Source organism: Alexandromys fortis, unplaced genomic scaffold (genome assembly GCF_014885135.2).
Source record: "Alexandromys fortis isolate MF-2015 unplaced genomic scaffold, M_Fortis_MF-2015_v1.1 scaffold_24, whole genome shotgun sequence".
Taxonomy (NCBI): Eukaryota; Metazoa; Chordata; class Mammalia; order Rodentia; family Cricetidae; genus Alexandromys; species Alexandromys fortis.
In genome coordinates this window covers 16821-41566 of record NW_026067906.1, presented here as the reverse complement: position 1 = coordinate 41566, position 24746 = coordinate 16821, and the positions used below count along the sequence as shown (strand labels likewise).

General features: G+C 41.9%; 1 protein-coding gene across 5 annotated transcripts in view; it reads right to left on the bottom strand.

Annotated features, from left to right (window-relative positions):
• The window catches only part of Eea1 (early endosome antigen 1), an 88237-nt gene extending 63802 nt beyond the window's left edge, over positions 1 to 24435 (bottom strand). For 3 of the 5 annotated variants that reach the window (XM_050135476.1, XM_050135475.1, XM_050135477.1), the window contains exon 1: positions 24154 to 24435. In XM_050135476.1, the coding sequence (XP_049991433.1) occupies positions 24154 to 24177 (24 nt within the window). In that variant the 5' untranslated portion in view covers positions 24178 to 24435. The remainder of the gene's footprint in view (positions 1 to 24153) is intronic. The other 2 variants (XM_050135480.1, XM_050135478.1) reach the window with 1 other exon arrangement.
• Positions 24436 to 24746: the final 311 nt, after the last annotated feature.

The following is a 24746-nucleotide window of genomic DNA, read 5'->3' as shown; positions in this document are numbered from 1 at the left end:
TAAATACTAAATCAAAAATGAAGTCCTGCTTATCTGAATTCACCAGTTAAACCACTAAAATTATATTAGAAAACATAAAATAGCTGAAATCACAGCACACAAGCGGCTGAGGCAGGGAGGGTACTGCAAGTTACAGATTAGCCTCAGGTATATATTGAGATCCACTTCAAGTGCATGAGCATGTGCGTGTGTGTGTGTGTGTGTGTGTGTGTGTGTGTGTGTAGCACGAGTTCTAATAGAGTCATATATAGGGGAAAATGCTGGGAGATCTGAGAGATGAAGGAGCAAAACCACAGACACCAAAGAGACTGAGTCCCCGTCTCCTTCCACTTCAAATCTCTTCCTCTCTCCATCTGGCCACCACTCTTCCTGTCTGTCTTTCAGATCTCTAGACCTCTATGGTTAACTAGTGGCTAGCTCTGCCCTCTGATCTTCAGGCAAGCTGTATCTATACAAATAAGATATCACCGTGTGTGTGTGTGTGTGTGTGTGTGTGTGTGTGTGTGTGTGTGTATGCATATATATATAGAGTTCCTTTATAAATCAATACATATATGCTTTATAACAATATATATAATAAAAACATTAAAAAGAAATATTTCAAAATGCAAATAATGATTACTATAGCAAGACACAATTACTGGGGGGTTGGGTTTTAGTTTTCTTCAGCTTTTGATATTGCTATTCTGTTTCCCACAATCTTAATCATATTTTCATTATTTTTATATTTAAAATATTTATGCTGATCAAGTAAAAATATTTAGGCTGCCCAGATGAAGAGGGATTTAAGGCCGGATCTGGAAGGGTCCTGAGCAAAGGCTCCTGTCCCAGTGGCATTTGGAACAATCCTCCTTACCAAGTAATGGAAGCGTTGAGTAACTCCAGACTTCCAAATTTAAGATTTTTATGGAAGTTCCTATATTTAAGCGTGATTGATTAAATCAGTGCCATTGTTGATTAACTCAGCCTCTAACCCCTCTTCATCTTGAGGTTAAGTTGACAGTTCCAATTAGAAGCTTTGGTTAGCTCCTCTGGCAACTGAAGCAAAGAATTATGGGTGTTTTCTTTAGTTGCAGCAAGAGAGCCTCAGGACAAACTACCCACTCTAGCCTACCCCTTGTGTCACTGCACAGTGCACACTAACCAGTGATAGGAATGGGGAGGGGGGAGATAATGATCTTTGTTCTTGAAATCTGCAAAACTGAAACTTATCTTGACTAGGTGATAAGGGATCAGACTTGCCTCCCCTGGTTCATCTGCCAAGAGAAGTAATTAACTATCCCATGCAAACCATCCCTAAATCGGCGTCTCAGCTAAACTTGTAGCAAGGTTTTAGTAACAAGAGTCTAACAAGAGCCTGTCTTCTCCTTGAGCAGTTTTCCACTCACGTTGCCTTCCTTTCCACACCGTATTTTCACTTTACCACCCAGCCTGTCTGTGTCCAGCAGTCAGACTCATTCCAGTAACAGATAATTTCTGATGCATAAAGGGAAGCATCAATTATCACCCTTGCTAGACCTGATAAAAAGACAGGACTGTCCCAAGTTCAAGTCCAGCTTGAGCTATTAGGCAAAACCTTGTTTTAAAATAAAAATTCAAAACAGAAGGGCAGGGTTTGAAGAAGTATCTTAGTGGTAGAGCACTTGCCTGGCACAGGCAGGCTTAGGTTCAATCCCCAGTACACACACAGAGAGAGAGGGGGAAGAGAGAGGGGGGGAGAGGGAGAGAGGAAGAAAGGGGGGGAGGGAGAGAGAGAGAATGTTTTCACCACATTAAGGTGAACTAAAGGTGAAACTGAAAAGGGCTTCCTATAACCCAGGGAAGAAGCAAGCTACTTTCCCTCCTATTATAGGGACTCCCAAAGATTTTAATAGTCTGTGCCATACACTAGGACGAACTCAACCCTACATTTCTTACAAATAATATCACATTAGTAACTGCAATTAGGAAACAAAAACATTTACGCTATTCAAATAAATAACAAGTGATTATAACATACAGAATACCCTAGACTATTAGTAATATACAATTGGTTGGTATTACTAAAAACTAAGCTAATGTAGCATTAATCTCTACAAGACTGCTATCAGTGAAACACAAGCTTGAAACACAAAAGCAAGCAAGCAAATATAACACAACACTTTTTAGCCAAAAAGAAACACGGCTGTTATCATTGCCTGCTGTAGAAACACCTAAAAGGTGACCACTGCCCTGAAAAGTTAAAACAGGTTTTCTTCGTTTACAACTGTTTATAATCTGGGCTAGGGACATCACTCAATGGTCAGTGCTTGCTTAAGCATGTTCCAGATCCCAACACTGCAAAATACATACACACATAATCTCCATGTCAGAATCATACTAGCACCACTATGAGAAAGTTGCCGGAATCAAAATGAAGTCACTTATATCAACCCTAAGAAAAATAAAGCTGTGAGATTATTAAAGAAGAATTCTCCCACACCTGGTAATAATTATCACGATAGGGTGTGACAAGAACCACAACCTTGCACAAAGATCAGCACAACTTTACACAAACAAACACAAAATACTCCTGCAAAAACATCTGCCCAGCAACTTAGACTGAAATCACCCTTGGGATTAATCTTTGTAGCCACGAATTCTTATTTCAAAATATCTTATGTAATATTTGTTATGATTTCAGCCACAATATGGCCGACACTTCCAGCTTCCAGGCCACGCATGTGTGGACAAGCCCTGAGGCATGACCCACATGCAGCATGGTTGCATCACCTATGTATGACGTAGCAGCGTGAGCCCTTGCGCGCATGCGTGAGCTCCATCATCTGCGTATGACACAGCCTCGTCATGCCCTTGTGCACGTGCACTAGGCGGCCTTTAAAAGCTGGAGGCACCATCTTCAGCTCGCTCCCCTACCCCCGCACACCAACCTCACCAGGCCTGTACACCGCCCCCATAAACTACTAAGTGGGTTTATTGCGTGTTCTGCGTTTCCTTCTCACTCGCGCCAGGTAATTTCAATAGTCCCAATGCCTTTGCCTTTAAAATGCTCCCTTTGTCTCAGCCTCTTCGAGTGTACTATAGCTGACTGCAGCACATGTATTCCCACCGCAATGGGAATCTACTCCCACAGAAATGACGAGGATTCTGTGGACACTCTTCCTCTGCCTGCTGTGGAGGTTGACAGTTATCATAAAAAGTAAGAAGAAACCAACAGCGTCAGCTTCCAAACATAACTGAAAATGTTCATCTAATAACAGGGAGTTAGCAGAAACAAAGCAAACATCTAGTTATATGACACACAAATATTCTATATACGATAACGGAAGCTTTCCAAGTAGATGGAGACTCGCTGAGTCACATTTTCCCAGATCTCCCACGGTACCCTAACTCTGCATGTGACTCTGGAGAAGACCACACAGAGAAAAGCAAGCTCTTCAGTGGGAAATTCTTCTGAGTCGCTTTCACAGTCTAATTGGTAGAAAGAGACAGAGCTGCCTGGATACAGAACTGCCTGGGGAAATCTCCCCTTCTTTGAAAGCAATGAAACTGACTGAGATGGTAACTGGAATAGTGTTTATCATGCAGAAAAGATAAGTTAGCAACTCACAGCCCATATCGTCTAAAAGAACAAGGAAACTGGCAAAAAAAAAATAAGTTTTCAATTTTGAAAACAAGTTCTTTGAAAAACACACGATCATCTATTGCTGAGGTCTAAACGGATAAGCTGAGAATTTGTATGTTGACACTTATGAGATGGGGTTAAAAGTCAGGACCTTCAGAGGCTGACCAAGCCATGACGGTGGTCTTATGGATGAACTGGTAACCTGAGCTGTAACAAATACCTGAGGCTGAGAGTTCTATAAAGACTAAAGACTTGTATCTTGAAGCAGTAAGCATCTGCAATCAGAGCTGTATGGGCACAAGGGTATACTAGGTGACACACCATGACACTGCAGCTTCCACGGCCAGATCTGTTTCTTCATTTTTACTTTTTATTTTTGTTTTCTTTGGGGAGAAGTTGCAAATGCAGAGGGTGATGAGGGATGGGGATATGAGAGGAATTGGGGTACATGATGTGAAATTCATAAAGAATAAAAAGTTTTAAAAAAGTTGCTGTGGTCATGGGGTCCCTTCACACTAGAAACCCTAAGACAACATTAAATACATTATCTGAGTATATCATGTAACCAGCATGATTCCCTTCCTATTTATTAAGAGCCAAAAGCTTGGCAAATGGTGATAAATAGAAGGTAGACTGTGAATAACACATGCATGTAGTGATGAGGCGAGCAGGCCTGCTTTTCGTCCCGTCCGGCTCCCGCATGGTTAGCTTTACACCCGAAATAACAACACACAAATTGTATTCTTTTAAACACTGCTTGGCCCATTGGCTCTAGCCTCTTACTGGCTAATTCTTACATCTTGGTTAACTCATTTCTAATAATCTGTATAGCACCACAAAGTGGTAGCTTACCGGAAAGGATCTTAACCTGGGTCCATCTTGGAGAGGAGAGCTATAGCGTCTGCCTGAGGCATCTGCCCCACTGCCTTCTTCCTCCCAGCATTCTGTTCTGTTTACTCCACCTGTCTAAGTTCTGCCCTATCAGGCCAAGCAGTTTTCTTTATTAATTAACCAATGAAAGCAACACATAGACAGATGGCCCTCCTCCATCACATACACGTGTCTTCATGACAAGAACAAAGCAGTGAGGGGCACTGGTACATGTGAAGAGCGTCGTCATCGCCCTTTCCGCTGTGCCAGACCCAAGAGTCAGAAATGCTGCTGCTCGGTTGGATGAACCAAATGTGACAGGTTTAACTGCCCCCCCCCCTAGCAGGGGCCAGGTGGAAACAATCAACTCCCAAGCAGGTGCCTTAGGCAGACGAGGTAAAACAGCAACACATCTTTGGATAGTTAAACAAACATTCTGCAACAGATTTTTATGAGCCAGGATTCACTGCAGCAGCACCACTGGAAATAGCTAAAAAGGCAGAAGCAATAAAAGGTGGGTAAAGAAACAAAATACAGCCAATACTTTGAGAGATTATTATTCAGGCTTTATGTGGAAGGAAGCTCTGAAATATTCAACATGAAGCTAAAAGGCACCATGCTGCATGAAATGAGTCAGACACAGGAGACGAATATTACACGCCTGTGCTGACGTGGGACAACTGAGAACATTAGTCATCATTAGTGCCAGGACATGCAGTAATAGTGGAGCACTGGCTGCCAGTGCTGGAGAAAGCAGGGAGGGCTGGGAAGTTACTGTTTAATCAGGACCAAGTTTCACATAAAGATGAAATAATAATTATTATACAACAATGTAAATTTAATTAATGTTACTTAGTCTTATATATAAAATAACAAAAGTACAAATTTTATATTATGTTACGCTTTTTAAATTGACTTTTCATTAATTTTATTTTGATCTTTATAGTTTTTTCCTTTATAAGTGTGTATAGCTGTTTGTGCCTGACTGGAAAGGCAAGGGCAGAGGACTCTAAATCGTGTGCACATGTGTGTATGTGTGTGCGTGTTAATGTATGTGTACACCTGAGTGCAGAGACGGTAGAAGTCAATGTCAGGAGTCTTCAATCACTTTTTCTCCATCTTACTTTTTAAAGCAGGTTCTCTCACTGAACCTGGAGCTCAACAATTCAACTAGACTGACTGGCCAATGAGCTCCAGGAATCAACTCTACCTCACCCACCTCATGGAATTTTCTCCAAAACTGACCACAGACTTTGACACAAGGCAAATCTCAATACATACAAGAAAGTTGCAATAACTCCCTGAATCCTATCAGACCACCTTAAAGCTGGATTATCAACAACAGAAAGTTTAAAAACTCATGGAAACTGAACAATCTCTACTAAATGAAAAATGGGTCAAGGCAGAAATAATGACAAGTTAAAAACTTTAGAATTTAGTGAAAATGAATACACAACACACACAGACCTCTGGGAAGCAATGGAAGTGGTGCTAGCAGGAGAGCTCGGAGCACTGAGTGCCACACCTGGAAGCTCAGGAAAAAGAAGGAAGCACACACACCCAGGGGGTAGAGAGCAAGAAGTAAGCAACCCAGGGCTGTCTGTTTCTGTTTCAATAAAATACAACAATATAAAGAATCAACATCAATATAACAAAGAGTTGGTTCTTTGAGAGAATCAACAATATAGACAAGCCCTTATCCAAATCAACTAAAACATGGAGAGAAAATATCCAAATTAACAAATCAGAAACGAAAAGGGTGACATAACAACAGACACCATGGAAATCTAGAGAATCATAAGTACATATGTTAAAAACCTATACTCCACCAAGAAAATCTAAAAGAAATGGATGATTTTCTTGATAGGTACCACTTAGAAAAGTTAAATCAAGATAATCAATGATTTAAATAGACCTATAACCCCTAGTAAAATATAAGCAGTCATTACAAGGCTCCCAACACCAAAAAGAGCCCAGGGTCAGATGGTTTTAGTGCAGAATTCTGTCAAACGTTCAAAGAAAAGTTAATGCCAATACGCCTCAATTATTCTACAAAAGAGAAACAGAAGGAACATTTCTCAGTTCATTTTAATGACACCATGGTTATACCGACACCCAAACCACATAAAGATACAACAAAGAAAGAGAATTACAGACCAATTTTGCTTATGAACACAGATTCAAAATTACTCACAAAATGAATCCATGGACAATCAAAAAGATCATCTAACATGATCAAGTTGGCTTCATGCCAGAGATGCAGGGATGATTCAATATACAAAAATCAGCAAATATAACACACCAAATAAATAAACTGAAAGAAAAACTACATGATCATCTCATTAGATGCTGAAAAAGCCTTTGACAAAATCCAACACCCATTTATGATAAAAGTCCTGGAGAGATTAGGGACACAAGGGACATACCTAAATATAATAAAGGCAATTTAAAGCAAGCCTATTACCAACATAAAATTAAATGAAGAGAAGCTCAAAGCAATTCAACTAAAATCAGGGAACAAGACAAAGGTATCTATTCTCTCCATAGCTATTCAATATAGTATTTGAAGTTTTAGCTAGAGCAATAAGGCAACTGAAGGAGATCAAGGGGATACAAACTCGAAAGGAAGAAGGCAAAGTAGCTTTCTTTGCAGGTGATATAATAGTATACACAAGTGACCCTAAAAGTTCCACCAGGGAACTCTTAAAGCTAATAAACACTTTCAGCAAAGTAGCTGGATACAAGATTAACTTTAAAAAAATCAATAGCCCTCCTGCATACAAATGACAAACAGACTGAGAAAGAATCAGGGAAGCATTAAACTCACAACAGCCTCAAATAATATAAAATATCTTGGGGAAACTCTAACCAAGCAAGTTAAAGACCTATATGATAAAACCTTCAAGTCTTTTAGAAAAAAAATGAAGATATCAGAAGATGGAAAGATCACCGATGCTCATGGATTGGTAGAATTTGAACTCAGTAAAAATGGCCATCCTATCAAAAGCAATCTACAGATTCAATGCAATCTCCGTCAAAATTCTAATACAGATCTTTACAGACCTGTAAGGACAATTCTCAAGTTCATATGGAAAAACAAACAAACAAAAGTAGGCTAGCTAAAAACAATCCTGAACAATGAAAGAACTGCTGGAGGTGTCACCACCCCTGATTTCAAACTACCACAAGGCTGTAGTAATAAACCCGCATGATACTGGTCTAAGAACAAACAAATTATCAATGGAATCTAATTGAAGACCCATATGGACTCCTGATTTTTTTTATAAAGAAACCAGAAATACACACCAGAAAAAAACAAAGTATCTACAACAAATGTGCTAATACAACTGGATGCTGGCATACAGAAGACTGCAGATAGAGCTAGCACCCTGCACAAACTCAAGACAAACTGGACCGACGATCTCAACCTGAAATCACATACACTGAACCTGAAAGAAGAGAAAGTAGAGAATTTTTTTGAACTCATTGGCACAGGAGAAGACTTTCTGAAAAGAACACAGCGCAGATAGTAAGATTAACAACCAATAAATGGGACCTCATGAAACTGAGATGCTTCTGTAAGGCAAAGGATGCCATCAATCAAAGAGGCAGCCTAAAGAATGGAAAAGACTTTCAACTCCATATCAGATAGAAGACTAATATCCAAAATATACAAAGAATTCAAGAAACCAGATATCAAAAACCAAGTAATCCAATTAAAATGGAGTACAGATCTAAACAGGGAATTCTCAACAGAGGAATCTCAAATGGGCAAGAAACATGTAAAGAGATGTTCAACATCCTTAGCCAACAGGGAAAAGGAAATCAAAACGACTCTGATTCCATCTTACATCTGTCAGAATGGCGAAGATCAGTAACACGGTGACAGTTCATCCTGGAGAGGATGTAGAGCAAGGGAAATTCTCCTCCATTGGAATCAATATGGTGGCTCCTCAGCAACCTGGGAATTGATCTACCTCAAGATCCAGCAATACCACTCTTGGGTATATACCCAAAAGACTCTATAAGGACACTTGCTCAACTATGTTCATTGCAGCTTTATTCATAATAGCCAGAGCCTGAAAACAAGCTAAATGAACCTCAGCAGAAAAATGAATAAAGAAAATCAGTTCCTTAAAAAAAAATGACATCAAGAAACTGCAAGCAAATGGAACTAGATAGAATCATTCTGGGTGAGGTAACTCAAACTCAAAAACATAAATATGGAATATACTCACTTATAAGTGGATATTAGCTGTTAAGTAAATGATAATCACGCTATAATTCATATAACCTGATAGGTTAGGTAAAGAGAAGGAGTGGGGGTGGGGAACACATGGCTCCCCCTGGGAAGGGGAAACAGAACAGATTTTGTGGAAGGGTGCAGGGGTAGAAATGGCAGCAGGAGAGACCAGGTGAGGGTCAGACTGAAGGAGAGGAGAGTGCAGGGAGAGAAGGCTGGAACTGAGGGCCATGGTGGGGGGAGGGGTATTGTGGAAGCCTGGTGCAGTGGAAGCCTCCTGGAATCTAAATGATCTGGAAACTGCTAGCCGCATCAGAACACAGACATCTATAGCGGTTTAGTCAAAGCTGCCCAAACGTGGGATCAACTGGAGGAAGCAAAGGGGTGTTACTAAGCTGGTGGTGCGCACACCTTTAACCAGCACTCGGAGGCAGAGGCAGGCTGATCTCTGTGAGGCGAATCTCAAGAACAGCCAAGGCTACACAGACAAACTCAGTCTCGAAAAACAAAAATAAATAAATAAATAAATAATTTTTTTAAAAGAGGTCAGTATGAAAAGACTCCATACTGTATGATTCTGACTACATAATGCTTTGGACAAGGCAAATCGATGGAGCCAGTTGAAGATTAGTGTTTGCTAAGAACTAAGAACAAAGGAAGGGGCCTCTGGCCAGGGAAGCAGAGCAGCGCCTGCTCAACCATCTTCAGAGAAGCTCTGCCCTGCGGAGATCCACAGTCAGATCTTATACAGAAAGTGGGAGACTTTGGAACGGTCAGCCCGAAATAGAATGTACACCAAATTCCCTCCCCTCAGGACTCAGTATTCTATTCTAAACCTACATGAGTTCTCTTTAGAATAGAAAAGTAAGTGATCAGCACTAAAAGGTTAGTATACCAATTCTTATCCAAAATTTAATAATTAAAAGAAATTACTCGTTTGTTCTGTCTTCCTGGGATACAGTGAAATTCAAGATAAACAAGCAGCTCTGTCGTTTGATAAAAGTCGTATCGTTACTTGGAGGCAAGTCTCATGGTATAGTTCGGATTGTCCTTAAATGATGACACTCCTGCCTTAGTGTCCTAAGTGCTAAAGATTTCTTTACAGGAAGTTTTCAACTGATATGTATAGAAGGAACGAAAACTTAGAAAACTCACTGCTATTTTGCTACGGTGAAATCAGTCTTTCTGATTCAAATGACATCAAAAAAAAAAAAAAGAATCTCTGATTCTCTCCTTTCAATAATAAATACTCTCTGGGGCTGGAGAGATGGCTCAGTGGTTAAGAGCACCGGCTTCTCTTCAAGAGGGCTCACATGGCAGCTCACAACCATCTTTTAACTCCATTTGCAGGGCATCCGACACCTTCACAAATGCCACATACACATGCTGGCAAAATACTTATGTGTATAAAATAAGTTTAAAAAGAAGCACTTTCATTAATTCTTTAAATTCCACTATGTAGTTTATTTATATTTCTCGGCAGACATACTTAAAATACAAAGCCGAAGTGGTGTTAGATTCAGATCTCATTTGTGTTTTAATGCCTTGTAACTCTCGTACACAATGCTCTCTTATCAATTCAAAGCTGTCCATGCAATTTTCTTCAGCTTACAATAGAATAGCCAATGAGACACAGAAGACTTCAGACTTCATACATACATTCATAGGCTGGTGTGTGTGTGTTTGTGTGTGTGTGTGTGTGTGTGCACGCGCGTGCGTGCGTGCGTGTGTCCGTCTGTCAGAGCTTTCTTTCTGATAACTAGCAGGTTCAAGGTCTGAGGGCAAAGCAGCTAGAGAAAGCAGAGTGCTGATAAATGTCAGTGCAGTAGCAGCAGCCACAAGAAGCACACAGGCACATGTGCAAATTCTCTCTTTCTTTCTCTCCTCTAGATGAAGAAACCAGGGAAGCAACTGGCAGCCTGCAAGTCACTAGACAAGAACTGTCTAAAACTTTCTAACAGGTTACAAGTTTCTCTACCTCTGCAGAGACAAAACTCACAGTGGCTGATTATGAATGCTTAGCAACTCTGGGCCAACTCAGGGTTTTTTTTTCCCTCCCCCATCAGTTTGACAGCTCTTCCCTGCTGGGTCCTACTTTTTCACATTTGCATACCCACATTCAAGCAAACAAGGCCTGGCTAGCACCCTGGTAATGCCATAAATTTGGACCTTCCAGAGCTAGAGCCAGAACTGCTACGGGGCCAATAGAGGAAAAGAAGGAAGGGAAACCAAGCTCTCTTGGCTGCAGCCATGAGCTCCACCCTACAGGGTCCTCCCTTCTTTGGAAGAAGCGGAGTCCACTTCCCACCAGGCCTGCCCATAGAGAACGACTGCCTTAAAGTCTGGCCTAGGCCAGACTTGTTGGAGGAAGCCGGCCCCTAAGTTAGGGAGCTTCCTCCAGTGGGAGGGTCAGAGGCCCCATTACTACTTCAGCCTCCAAGTATCTGTGCTCACTGGGCTGCAGAAATCAATTCTCTAGTGAGAGTAAAACCAAACACACACACACACAAAAGTACTTTGAGTCCTGTCTGCTATTCAGTTACATAATAATAAACTCACATATGGACAAGTATGTCATTTATAACCAGAAAACTGGGAGTGAATTAAGTGTTCTTTGATAATCTATACCAGTGGTTCCCAATCTGTGGGTCACAACCCCTTTGGGGCTCCATGACCCTTTCCCAGTGGTTACCTAAGACCATGAGAAAACAGATATTTGCACTGATTCATGATAGTAACAGAATTACAGTTATGAAGTAGCAACAAAAATAATTTTATGTCTGGGGATCACCATAACATAAAGAATTGTACTAAAATGTCACCACACTGGGAAGGAGGAGAACCAATGATGGCCACAATATAATATCACTATTAAAATAAAACAGTACCACTATTAATGAAAGCATCTACACCAAAAGAGCTTCAAACAAGTGGGGGAAATGAAAATCTCATATACAACAACATGATGTGTCTATATAATGTTACTGGATAACTAGCAATAGCAATTATGGAAAATGTGCAAGACATTAGCAATGACTTAGCAATGACCAGCACTTGCCTGGATTTCAGCATCAAGCGTTGCATGTCTATAAGCTTAAGTCCTTTAGTTTCTATTCTAATTTTCCCTTTAGAAACTAACCTTCTTCAAGCTGATCATCATTAATTCATAGCACTCTTGAACTTGTTTAATAATTACTTTTTATAGAAAGCGCCTTCATCTCTCTCTTCTTATAGCTAACTATATCCTGATCAACACTGAATCCTCACGTAGGCTTATTCAGACTTCTGTTATAATATGGCCTGGTGAGGAAACCTTAACAGCACCATAACTGCACAGCTGCATCCGCAGCTCACTATAAAGCATGGATAGTAAGCGTCTGCACAAATTCACTGCGTTTAACTCCAACTCATCTCTATCCACTCTCACTTAAATATAATCTCTATTGTTTTACTGTACTTGACTGTACTTAACCTAAGAGTCATCTACAACTTTAACAATAATCTATCAGTGCCACCAATACTGTAAAATTATTAATGTTCCAGGGCATCTGACACCTTCCTCTGGCCTCCAGTTCAGGGCATCTGACACCTTCCTCTGGCCTCCCTGTGACCATGTCAGGAGGCCCACAACTACCTGTAACTTTAGCCCCAAGGCATCTGACACCTTCCTCTGGCCTCCAAGGGCACCTGCAGGTGAATGGAGCTCACACATGTACTCAGGTGCACACACACATAAAAAAGTGAGTATAAAATGTTAACTGAGTATGAAGGTACACAGTTGCAATCCCAGCACTTGGGAGTTAGAAGCAGGAAGGTCAGGAATTCATGGCCAATCTTAACTACAGAATGAGCTCTAGGTGAGCCTAGGCTACATGAGATCTTGTCTCAAAAATAAACAAACAAATAAGCAAGTAAATATATAATAAAATATAAGATGTTTAAGTTAGCACCTGGTTGCTTAACTGTGATAGATAAATTGCACATAGTAAAAACTTACTATGAAGTATACCTCTCCTTCCCAAAATATCTACCATTAAATTATAAAGTTAGAAAGGTAGTCAGAAATAATCTGGTTTGGAGAAGGCTGAAGCAGAAGGATCACTGTGAGTTTGATGCCAGTCTAGGGTACATAGCACATCTCAATAGTAAAATAAAGTCTCAAACTTGGGGGCTGGAGCAAAAATCATCTGCTGATTATCACTAGATAGATGAGAATCTATGCTCTAGAAAGAATAACTAAGTCTCCTAGAAAGAATGCCTCCTGCTGCCTAATGGTGGGGTTGGAGTCGAAACTTGGGCTTCTCACTCCCATAGCCTTCCATTTCTCATGGCTCACCTAACACAGCAACTGGAATATTTAATTTCTGTGATCTTAGCTCTTAATTAATAAGCTAAGGACGGGCAAGATCTTAAGACCTCCCAGCTTCAACAACCTCACTTCATGACTCGTTTGAGCCCTTAGTTAATTTATACATTGTTCACAGAAACGAAATCTAAATATATGCCCAGTCTCTATTCATGCAGTCATTTTCCGATCTTTAAAACAAGGTAGTGGTTATTAAGAGTTACAAGAGAGCAATTACCTACTCAGTGTAGTGCAGTAAACGAAGCAGGCAAGTATGTAGAGACTGACACACAGCAGCCAAAATAAGGACTCAGAGTCCAGTTCTGAGAGACCTCGTTTTTAAAAAGCCTTCAATGTACTAAGGCTCAGGCAAGTGGTGCATACCACCAGCACGCGTAGTCCCAGGTTAACCTGGATTCCGCAGTAAGATCCTGTCTAAATGCTTTTCAGAACTATAAGGGACTAAGCAGAGAAAGATCCTGAATAAAAATTTTAGAACATGACATGCATGTGTCTGTTTAAAGTCCCGGTGAGCAGAACTGGAAAACTATTACACAACACTTTATAACTAACGAATTGCAATCTACTGGCTACAGACCCTGTATAAAGGCACACAGACCATCAGTTTCAACAAAGGAGTGAGGTGCTCAGTGGCAGAACACCTGCAAATCCATGAAGCCTGGCCAATTCCTGATCTCCAATTAAAAAAAAAAAAAAGACGAAACTCAAAAAGTAAAAAAAAAAAAAAACTCAATAAAACCAACATCTACCCAAATTGTAGGTGGCTGTCACAATTCCAGTTCCCAAGGAAACAGACTTGGAGTGAACTCTACATGCAGGAAGCTCATGGGGACGTGATCTTGAGGGCAACACCTGTGTGTGTACACAGAGGCAGAAGTGTGACTGGGGAAGGGAGAGGCTGAGCAGTACTGACCAGCGATGGAACCACAATGACAGCTGGTGCACGATCCAGTCCCTCACTAAAGCAAAGGGATAGTCCTCTACGTCCTCGACATCAGACAATAAATAACAAGATGGAGGCTGCTTCAAGAAAGAGGATATGATCTTGCTAGGGGTGGGGTGGGAGGACAGCTTTCGGTTTGCTATGACAGACCCTGGGGGGTAAGAGGTGAGACAGTTATGAGTCACTAACAGCCATAACTCTGGGCAAATAGGGGTGTGTTTTCACCCTAAATGGAGAGGTGGGATACCATAGAGAGCTAGACCAGGGCACAGGGAGCCCATCCCTTCTGGAGTTTACTATGGACAAGTGCTGTGACAGTCAGCTTACATTAGTTATCAGATTTTTTTTTTTCCAGTAAAGCCTTGCTTTCTGAAGACAGTTTGTCTTTTCTCAGTAAAGGAGGCAGAAAAGAACAAAACATGTCAAGATTTTTATATATAACATACAAAAGATTCTATGTTGGAGGCTTGCAAATGACCTGTGAAAGCCTTGTTCTTCCTTGGTTTTCAAATAAGACCTTCAGCCTGAAAACTGCTTTAGAGCTCTGCCAGGCAGGACCTTCAGAGAAGAAAAAGGATGAAAATTTTTCTAATATCATATTAGTGGTAAGGTAGAAACCAGAACTTGGTGATTACTCTGCTTTCTCTGAGATCTGAAATCAAAGCTTAACAAAATCAAAGTAACTTTGAAGCAATATTCTTATTACAACGCACACATATCAACTTCCTCTATATCATCTGCATTTTCAGAACGTATTTACATAAAAAACTGAATTTTACACTAAAGTGTCAGAGGTAGTTGACTGGAGGGAATATTTTGTATTAAACTAATAATAACAGCTAACACACCAAGTTTATAGCAATCACAATTCCAAATACTTTGGTAGCAATGAATTTTCACAATGCTAAATAAAGACAAAAAGTTGGAGAAGCTAACTCAACTGTTAAGACCACAAGTACAGGGCCAGAGGATACCCAGTTGATACAGATGCACGCTGCCAAGCTTGCTGATCTGAGTTCAATCATATGGTGACTGAAACTCACAGGTGGAAGCAAGGCATCCATCGACTCTCCCAAGAACATAACAAGCACAAGTTCTCCTCTTGCAGAGGCCCTGAGTTCAGCACTCATGTAGGGTGCTCACAACAGCAGCTACAGGGGGCAATTCCATGCTCACCTGGTCTGGGTGTGACTACTGCACTCACAAGCAACAAACACACACAGACATATACATATAATTAAAGTAATAATAATAAAATACAATATTAAAGAACTATCAATTCTATTGCTTAATTTTCTTGAAAAGTCAATCTTTATTCCCAAAGCTCTCATCACTTACTAGACTTAACAATCAGAAGTCCATAAGTGCTTATTCATGGAGAAACTCTGGACTCTTTTGGCAAGTGTATAGCTCAGTGGTAGGCAAGTATTTGCTTACCATGAACAAAATCTGAAATTTGATCCTAGAATTACAAAATCAGGAAGGGGGTTGGGAGAGAGTAGGGAAGGAAATGAAAGGAAAAAGGAAAGGGAAAGAATTTCTTAAGAATACAAGTGATTCCCATTTTAGGAAATATTATAACATTCTCGCTGGCCTTCCCTTAATGAAATCATCTTCTCTACACAGCCAACAAATCTTCACGTCACATTACTGGACCACTATGCATCAAGCACTGTTAAGTCTCTGTGTGAACTAAGAAAGAAAAATCTCCAGACTGAGGCACTCCAAACTCTAGGAGGGGAGATGAAATAAACAGATTGCAAAGGAGGTGCAGTAACACCGGGATGAGCCGTGATCCGGCACTTAGGCAGGTGGAGCAGAAAGACCTCAAGAAGAAAACCAGACTCGGCTATATAACTGCACAGGAAAGAAGGAAAAAAATGAAGGGAGTGTTCTCTGATAGGTAACACAGGTCTATCCTCTAACTCAGTATTTAGCCAAAGCTGACCTGAAACTCAATCCTCCTACCTGGGTGTGAAAGCACAGCCTAAACCAGCCTCTTGAGAAAGCCATTTACCTACTCATGATGGCAGTACTCCTGTGACCTAATCACTCCCCCAAAGCCCCACCTCCTAACACCAACATACTAAGAATCACCTCCCAAAGTCACACCTCCTAACACCAACACAGCAAGAATCACCTCCCAAAACCACACCTCCTAACACCAACACAGCAAGAATCACCTCCCAAAGCAGACCTCCTAACATCAACACAGCAAGAATCACCTCCCAAAGTCACACCTTCCAACACCAACACAGCAAGAATCAAATTTCAAACTGAGTTTGGGTAGGGACAGAAGAATTTTTTAAAGAGTTCCCTAAGAAATTCAGAATGTATAAACAACAAAACAGCTATTTTATTATTAATAGTTAATATTTACAAAGTGCTCCAGAAAAATCGTGAAAAAGTTACTTGCCCAAAACTAAGCAGTTAAGTTGCAGGAGCAAGAGGAGGAAGAACACGTAAGGAAGGAGCAAGAGCCCACGACCAGTCTGAGACACAGACCAAGACCCTCTCTCAAAGCCAAAGAACAACCACACGGTACACATACAGACACCAAATCTACACAGAAAACAACCCCATAGTTACTGTTTTTAAAATTCACTCTCAATAAATTAGTAATAACTTCATCAGACTTGAGCCCTCAGCTGACCCGAGAAACTCCTCCCAGTATATCACTTTAAATATGGTTTTCCCCAAATGGGTACTCCTGGGGCTCCCCATGCATTCCCTCCTTGGACTTATCCAAGTAAGTCATATCATAGCTAGGGATTCGTCAAGCAAGCCTCTCTTCCAGTGCACACACATCCCATAAGAGTTTGTGTCTGCTTTAATCGTCACTGTGTCTGGCACACATAGAAGGCCTACAATAGATGAACAGGAACTGTGTCACTTGAATGAAGGCCTCCCCATCCATCACCCCTCTTCTCTGTCACCTCTCCTCTTCTCGTCAGGGATCACTCTAAGGCAATGGTAACTACTTATTGCCTGAAATGCTGAAATCACTCCTGTTTTCTGCTTTGTTTTCCTATAGCTTTAACTGTATGCAACACTGGCAAGTTCGTGTTCCTAAAAGAACCCTCTCACTGCTTAGTCAACAATTACTAATCTCCCCCTATATCCCAGGTATATTTTTTCATTTACTAGGATATTGACTTCCTCTTCTTGCAGAATGAAGCTGAAGGTTTCAGTAAGAATTGTATGCTGGAAGAAACAAGCAAAGAAACTCAAGACCTTGAACTCAAAGAAAAGTGCCCATTAAAAAAAAAAAAAAAATTAAGTATACTCAGAGACAGCACTGATTTCAGTAGGTACAGGAAAACTGTGATACTTTCTATGCCACAAAGTCAGAGTACTCAGAACATGTGTTATGGGTGCACAGGAACCACTGTAAGGAAACCCTGTGTGTTCACATCGAAAGCAGGGCAAGCACCCAGACGGAACACTGAGGGCGTAGCAAGTGCTACACTGCTAAGTGCGGTGGTTCCTACCCGAAGGAGAGAGAGAGGAAGGAGATGAAGGAAAGAAAGGAGGCAGAAAGGGGGGCTGACACATGGGGGGAGAGCTGGGGAGGAGAAAATCCTTAGTCTGTAGTAACCGTGCTTGACTAGATATGTAAGAATCAACAAGGTAAGTCTAGAGGAAAGTTTCTGATTAGGAGGAGAATACTTTCAAAGTCTTAAAGTATCTCCCTACACTATTTATTGGTTGCAACAGAAGAAAAGATAATAATAAGTGTTGTATAGTGGAGAAACTAAGCAACACTTTGGACAAGTAATCCAAATTAAAAATCAGGTCTGAGATGCAGTTCAGTAAAATACTTGCCCCTAGGTTGGATCCTTAACACCAAATAGATAAATACTTTTCTTTAAAAAAAGAAAAGAAATAAATTAGCGTCATCTATGAATGTCAGAGTGACACTATGAACCTCCATGTGACAACCTGAGGACATAACATTCCTTAGCATAACAACATCCTTGCCGAGAATGCAAAATTTTAATAGAAGCACAAGCAAACATTAAATGCAACATGGAAGCATTCCAGTTTAAAAAGAGGAAGAAAAGAAAAGAGAAACATGCAGGAAGGTACTATGGCTTGAATGTGTTCCCCAAAGGCCACAAAGAAACTTCATCCCCAGTGCAACAATACTTGAAGGTGAGGCCATACATCATGAGGGCTCCGTTTCCATGAATGGAATTGATGTCCTTACTGCGAGGGAATGTATGATACACACACACACACACACACACACACACACACACACTTCTTCACTCTTTCGTTCTCTTTCTTTTCCACATCCACATGGGACAGCACAGAACTCAAGCCCTCACCAGATGCTGAGTCCCTCCATCTCTACAGAACTTTAAGGATTTCTTCCAGTAAATTTCTCTTTATAAACTGTGTCATTACAGCGACACAAAACAACTAAAATGGGGAAACGTGTTTTTAAAGCACTTTATAAATACAAATAAACACTGTGGAAATATCCCAGATTAAAAGAGATCAAAGTAGAGTCAGCAAAGATGCTTCAGTAGGTAAAGACACCTGCCACCAACCCTAATGACCTGAGTTCCCACACTGAGACTCACACCAGTAGAAGGGGAGACCAATTCCCACAAGTTGTCCTTCTGGCCTCCACAGAAGATGCACTAAATAAATAAGTATAACAATTAAATAAAAGAGATCAAAGTAATGTGACAAAATTTTTAAATCATTAAAACATAAACTCTAACTCCAGTTTCAGTAACAAAAGTAGGAGGATCAATATTAGAAAATATTTATTTTCTTCATTGAAGTTTTAAGAGTCAATGAGACAAGAATGATCCTCAACTGACTCAAAAAAAAAAGTAAGAGAAAAATAGAGGAAAAAGAAAAAGTAAGAGAAACAAGCAAATGTTCAAGCAAATCGAGTAAAATATCAGCAACAGTCAGATAGATACAGGTTGTCTTAGTTACTGTTCTATTGCTGTGAAGAGACACCACAGCCAATGCAATTTATTTAATTAGAAAAAAAAACATTTAATTGGGGGCCTGCTTACAATTTCAGAGGGCTAGTCCCTGACCAACATGGTGGGGATACAGCAGCAGGCAGGTAGGCAAGTCACTGAAGCAATAGCTGAGATTACATTTGATCAGCAAGCTACAGGCAGAGAGCAGAGAGCCTGGGCCTGGTGTTGGCTTTTGAAACCTCAAAGTCCACCCCCAGTACCACATCTCCTCCAAAGGCCACACCTCCTAGTCCTTTCCAAACACTCTACCAACTGGGAACCAAACATTCAAAAATAATAGCCTGTGGGGACCATTCTCATTCAAAACACCACAGAGGCAAAGAATATAAGAGTGTTCTTTGTATTACTTTATTCTCCCAACTTTATCTAAGCTCAAAATTAGTTCCAATAGTGGTATGCGGACATCCAACTACCTGTTCTGTTCAAAATAGTGCCCCTAGCTACATGAGACCCCTGAATGGCTGACATGCGGTTAGCGCAAGTTAAAATATGCCATTGGAGTTAAGTACACCCAACATTTCAAAGACGTAAGAATGAAAAATGCAAAATCATAATAATTTTATATGGATCACACACAGAAAAATAGTTTAAATATACTAGTTTAAAAGAATACTTCCAACTTATATGACAACTACCAATCTTGGATTACAAATGACTCAAATTTGCACTGGACAGAGCTCGGCAGTCAACCCAAAGTGTTGGGTTTTACATTACAACTTTCTCTCTCTGTCCCTTTCTGCTTTAAATACAGAAACCACTGGTTCCAAGCAACTTACGGATGAAGACTATGCCTGGTCCCTGCTGTCTTGAGTATCTACTACATAGCTAGTATTGTAAGAACGGCTACTTATTGTGTTAAAAGATATTAGTTGAAGGGAGAAATGCCAACAAGAGGGCAGCTAATCTTCATCCTTTCTAAATCTTTGCTTATGTCCTACTCCTTTCCTGCCATAAGAGGGAAAGTTTGCTATGAGCATTCTTCAAGGCCCCCTCTAAGGACAGTGTTTTCCAAGGTGACCTTCTCTGTACTACTTCAGAGCCTCTAAGGACTCTGTCATTTACTTTAGCACTTCACACAGACGACCCAGAAGGAGAGATTGGGTCTCACATTTATCCTGCGTCTGACACAGTGCTAACCACACCGAATGAGCACTAAGGAGAGGAAGGAAACAAAGTTCCAGGAAAAGGGAACAAACTGGAAACTCATAAAATTTGGCTGTAGGAGCTGGAGCCATGGCTCAGTAGTTAAGAGCACTACTTATTAACAGGATTCGAGTTCTCTTGCTATACCTACAAGACAGCTTACACCTGGCTGTTAACTCTAGTTCCAGAGGATTCACTGCCTAGTTTTGGCCTCCACTGGCACCAGCTGTGAATGTGGTAATCAGACACATATGCAGGTAGAATACATATAAATAAAATAAGTATTGTTTTTTAATTTGGCTCTAGTCTCTAGTAGTCTTTGGAATCTACCAACTTCACTGATGTAGACAAATCACGGCATCTCATTCACTTTCTACTTCCTGGTTTGTAAAACCAAAGAGATAAACCCAATGACCAGCAAAGCAGCCCGTCCTTTTACACAATTCTGAATTAAATCCATTGTTCCCTTAGAAATGTTTTCATATTTATCAGCAAAAGAAAATCAAGTGCTCTGTTACTAAATGATTCTATATTCTTTAAGAAAGAAATGGCACCGAGTTTGCAAACTGCCTAATGTCGTAAATGCTGATCATCTTTCTGGCCACTGAGAGCCTTAAGTTCAAGTATTTCTCAAAGTATCCATGAAGGTTTGAATAAGAATATGCCCCACAGACTCATAGGTTTGAATACTTGGTCCCTGGCTGATGAAACTGTTTGGGCTGTGGCCTTGTTGGAGGAGGTAGGTCCCTGGGGCTGGGCTCTGAGGTTTCAGAAGACTCAGCCAGTCCCAGTGTCTCCCTCTACACCTGCAAACTATACATATAGATTGAGTTCTCAGCTGTTCCCGCCCCCATGCCTTTGCTCCACCATCATGAACGTTAACTTCTGAATCGCAAGACCCAAATTAAATGCCTTCTTTTCTAAGTTTCCTTGCTCAGGGTATTTTATCGCAGCAACAGAAATGTAACCAAGCTAGGGCTGGAGAGATGGCTAGGCAGCTAAGAGCCCTGACTGCAAGCACACAGCGGCTCACAACCACCTGTATGTAAATGAGACCCTAATACCATAAAACAAAACATTCAATACATACATATCAGAGTACCTTCATTACAGTTATTGTTTTCCCAGACCTTTCTAAGTCTCAATGACACCTTTCTTTTAGTAAAGAAAGGTAAGAAGGAAAAGTAGAAACAGAAGAGGAGTAAAATTATGTGAAGTGCCCTGAGGCCTTGCTGGTAACGTTCAAAGACGGAGTTACACCCGACTATACATGCAATGCCCTTTTCTTCTTTCTTACGATGCTATCCAAATCGAATCAGAAGAAAATTATAATTGCCGAAATGAAAGATCTTCTACAAACAGAATGTTAGAGACGTAAACTATAACTCAAAGCATGGAGACCATTCCAAAGGAACCTCTAAATCAGTCACTTTTAGAGATTTTAAGACATAAAAATCAGCAGTTTTAATATTATATCTTAATATCAGTGCTGAGAAAAAAAGGTTGTCAGGGTAAGATAAATAAAAGAATTGATTATATAATTTAGAGTTCCATGTTATATCTGCTAGCAAAAGCCACCTGTAGAGTTAATAAAAAACATGTTCTATGATCTATATTAGTAATATAAATCACAAACTTTAAGATTCATCAAAGTACCCCTATGAAATGGTAAGCATTAAAATAGACACAAGACAAACCTGAACTCCTTCAAAGAGATGCAGGACCTCTCATAATTTGGTCACTGCCCCCTAGAGTAGCAGTGACCTTCCACCCATCCCTGAATACATCTCACTTCTTAAACTTCACTCTTCATCCCCCCCCCATCACTTGCTCCTTTTATCACTCCATACTTTCAGAAAGGCTATTCCCTCTGCCTGACACGTCCTTCCCTCTCACGCTATAAATACGCCTGCCTTCCTGAAGCTTATCACAACTGCCTGACACCCTCTGAAAAGGCTCCTGGAGTGCTCCTCCTCCTTCTTCTTCACAGCACTGCAATTACTTTTTGATGTTCACCTCCCCAATCAGGTTCTGAATTCTACAGGGAGGGCCACATCTTATTAAACCATATCCCAGCTCCTAGTATAATGACTAAATTCTACTGAAGCTCAACATTTAAACTGTAGAAGACAAAGATAAGTATGAGACATATTTCAAAATGTTCTATTGAAGAATATAAACATTTCACACAGTGGATCTCATTCAGGAGCAATTTAGTTCCTAGAGGACATTTAGTAAAGTCCGGAGATACATTTGGTTGCCTCAAGGCAGGTACAATATTGGAAGGAATGTGACTATCATTTACACACTAGAAGCCAGGGACAATGTTAGCCATCGACAAATGCACCCCTACAACAAAGAGTAGGGTTGCTCATAAGAATCTCTCGGTCCAAGGCTGGGAAGCCCAGTTGTCATCCGACTTACTCAAATACAATGATTCAATAACACATCTCAACAATAGCCACAGTCAATACCATTTTTTTAAGTTTTGGCAGAAACTTCTTGGACAGACAGACACCACAACAGCGGTAAAAACGACCTTCACATAAACACAGTGCTTCTGAGCATCAAGAGCACTGCAAAGCATCACTGAGTTTTGCAAAGCCACACTGAAGCTGCCAGGAATAACTCCCCAATCAGAAACCGCTGTTTATAAAACTTTAAAGCAAACCACAGGCAGACTCCTGTTTCTGGGGTAACTATGACAAAAATACAGCCTGAGGCACGAGGGAATCAGTGACTCCAAGACTGATAAAAGGTCCTTTAGTAAATCAAGGAATCAATCAACCGCTGAGGAGAGTCAAAGGGCATGACTTTCCTTGCTGCCAACTCACTGATAATCAAAACAAAAAACAAAAAAAACCTGACTAAACAATTGCAAAAGGGAGGGGGAGATCAAATGTCAATACAGAGGTTCAGAGACTGAGTTAACCATTTCTCCTCTGATACAGGACCGAGTTTCAAATGACTTCAACTTCTGATGGCAGCTGTCTAAGCAGGAACCTTCCCTTCCTGTACACTGGGTGACTCAACACTCCTTGGCACATTCCTTAACCAAATTCTACAAATGCACTAAGTTCTTGTCCTTTGAACTACTTCTCCTACGTTCTGAGTAACATCTCTTCACATGTACTAGTCTCAGAAGGCAGCGAATGGAAGCTATCCAAAACAACAACAAAAAAAACTTGAGTAGACAACTCTTATTAGAAGAGATTTTAATTATGTTATTCTAGGAACTGGTACCTAAACAAAACACCTACAGCTTTCCAATGCTCTTAATCTTTTTTTACCCTCAACATTTCCCAGATTTTAAACTGAGATGTCGCTGGTAGGAACCAAACTGGAGCGCATTTGCCGTTCGATCCAATTATTCTTGGAAAACTAAACAAGGTTTTTTTTGTTTTTTTTTTGTTTGTTTGTTTGTTTTTTTCCCCTGGGGCTTGGAGAGGAAAAGGCACTTGTAATTCTTTCAAAGTTTCCAACAGTGAGTAAGATCTTCCTTCCTTCTCCGCTGACTTTGTCAGTTAAGCATCTTCAGTCTCCAGACTAGGGCCCGCGCTAGGCCGGGTCTTCCACTACCCCCCAGTGCGGTGTAGATGAGGAAGGCGAGGCAGGTGCGTTTCGTGGGGAGGTGGAGGCACGAAGGGACAAGGAAGGGCCCCACAGTCCCCCCCACAGCCTCCCGCAGACCCCCGCAGCCACGCAGCCACAGCCGGGAAGCCGGGTGGGACGCGCGGACACCACACCCTCCAGCCCGCGGTGACAGCCCGGAGCGGGAGCCATCCCCGGGGCCTCCGGGCTCCAGCCTGCGCCCCGCCCCACCCGCGGCCCGGCTCCGGCAGGACAAGCAGGCCTCGGCAGCCGCCACTCCCGGGCCTAGCGGAGCCCGGAGTCCACCATGCCCGCCTCGGCTGCCCGGGGTCGGGCTCGGACGCTCGCGCTCACGTGCTGCCGGAAGGACGCTTTCACTCTTACCCTCTGCAAGATCCTCCTAAACATGGTTTGGCCGGCGCCGCCGCCACCGCCACCGCCACCGCCGCCGCCGCGGGGACGCTCCGCGCCCTGTGCGGGTTACTCGGGATCGGCGGGCGCGAGGGCCACCAGCCGAGCCGGGAGGAGGGCGGGGGGCGAGGCGGCGGTGGACGCTGCTTTGGCGGCCCCGACTTCCCCACGGGCGGCGAGAGGCGGCGGACGAGCACGAGCCAGCGAGGACCCAGCCTGCGAGCGCCCGCCTGCCGGGCCGCCCCTGTAACTGACAGCTGGGCGGGCCCGCCCGTGGCCGGGGGGCGGAGTCGCCGCCGCCCCGCCTCCTCGGCCTGGCCAGCGGCGGGGAGGGCGGGGCCGGAGGAGGGCCGGCCCGGAGCTCCGACCAATTGCAAGCGGGGACAGCGTGACAGACGGGTGGCAGGAAGCTGGGACCTGGGCTTCTTCCGGCGAGCGCCTGGGCGTCCGGGCGCTGGACCGTGTTCGGGGCGTTTGAAGGCTGAGTTCGGACGGAGGAGCTGGGCGGCGATCCCTGTGTCCCGCCTGGAGGCGTCCCTACCCGGGGCTGCAGAGCCACCTTCGGA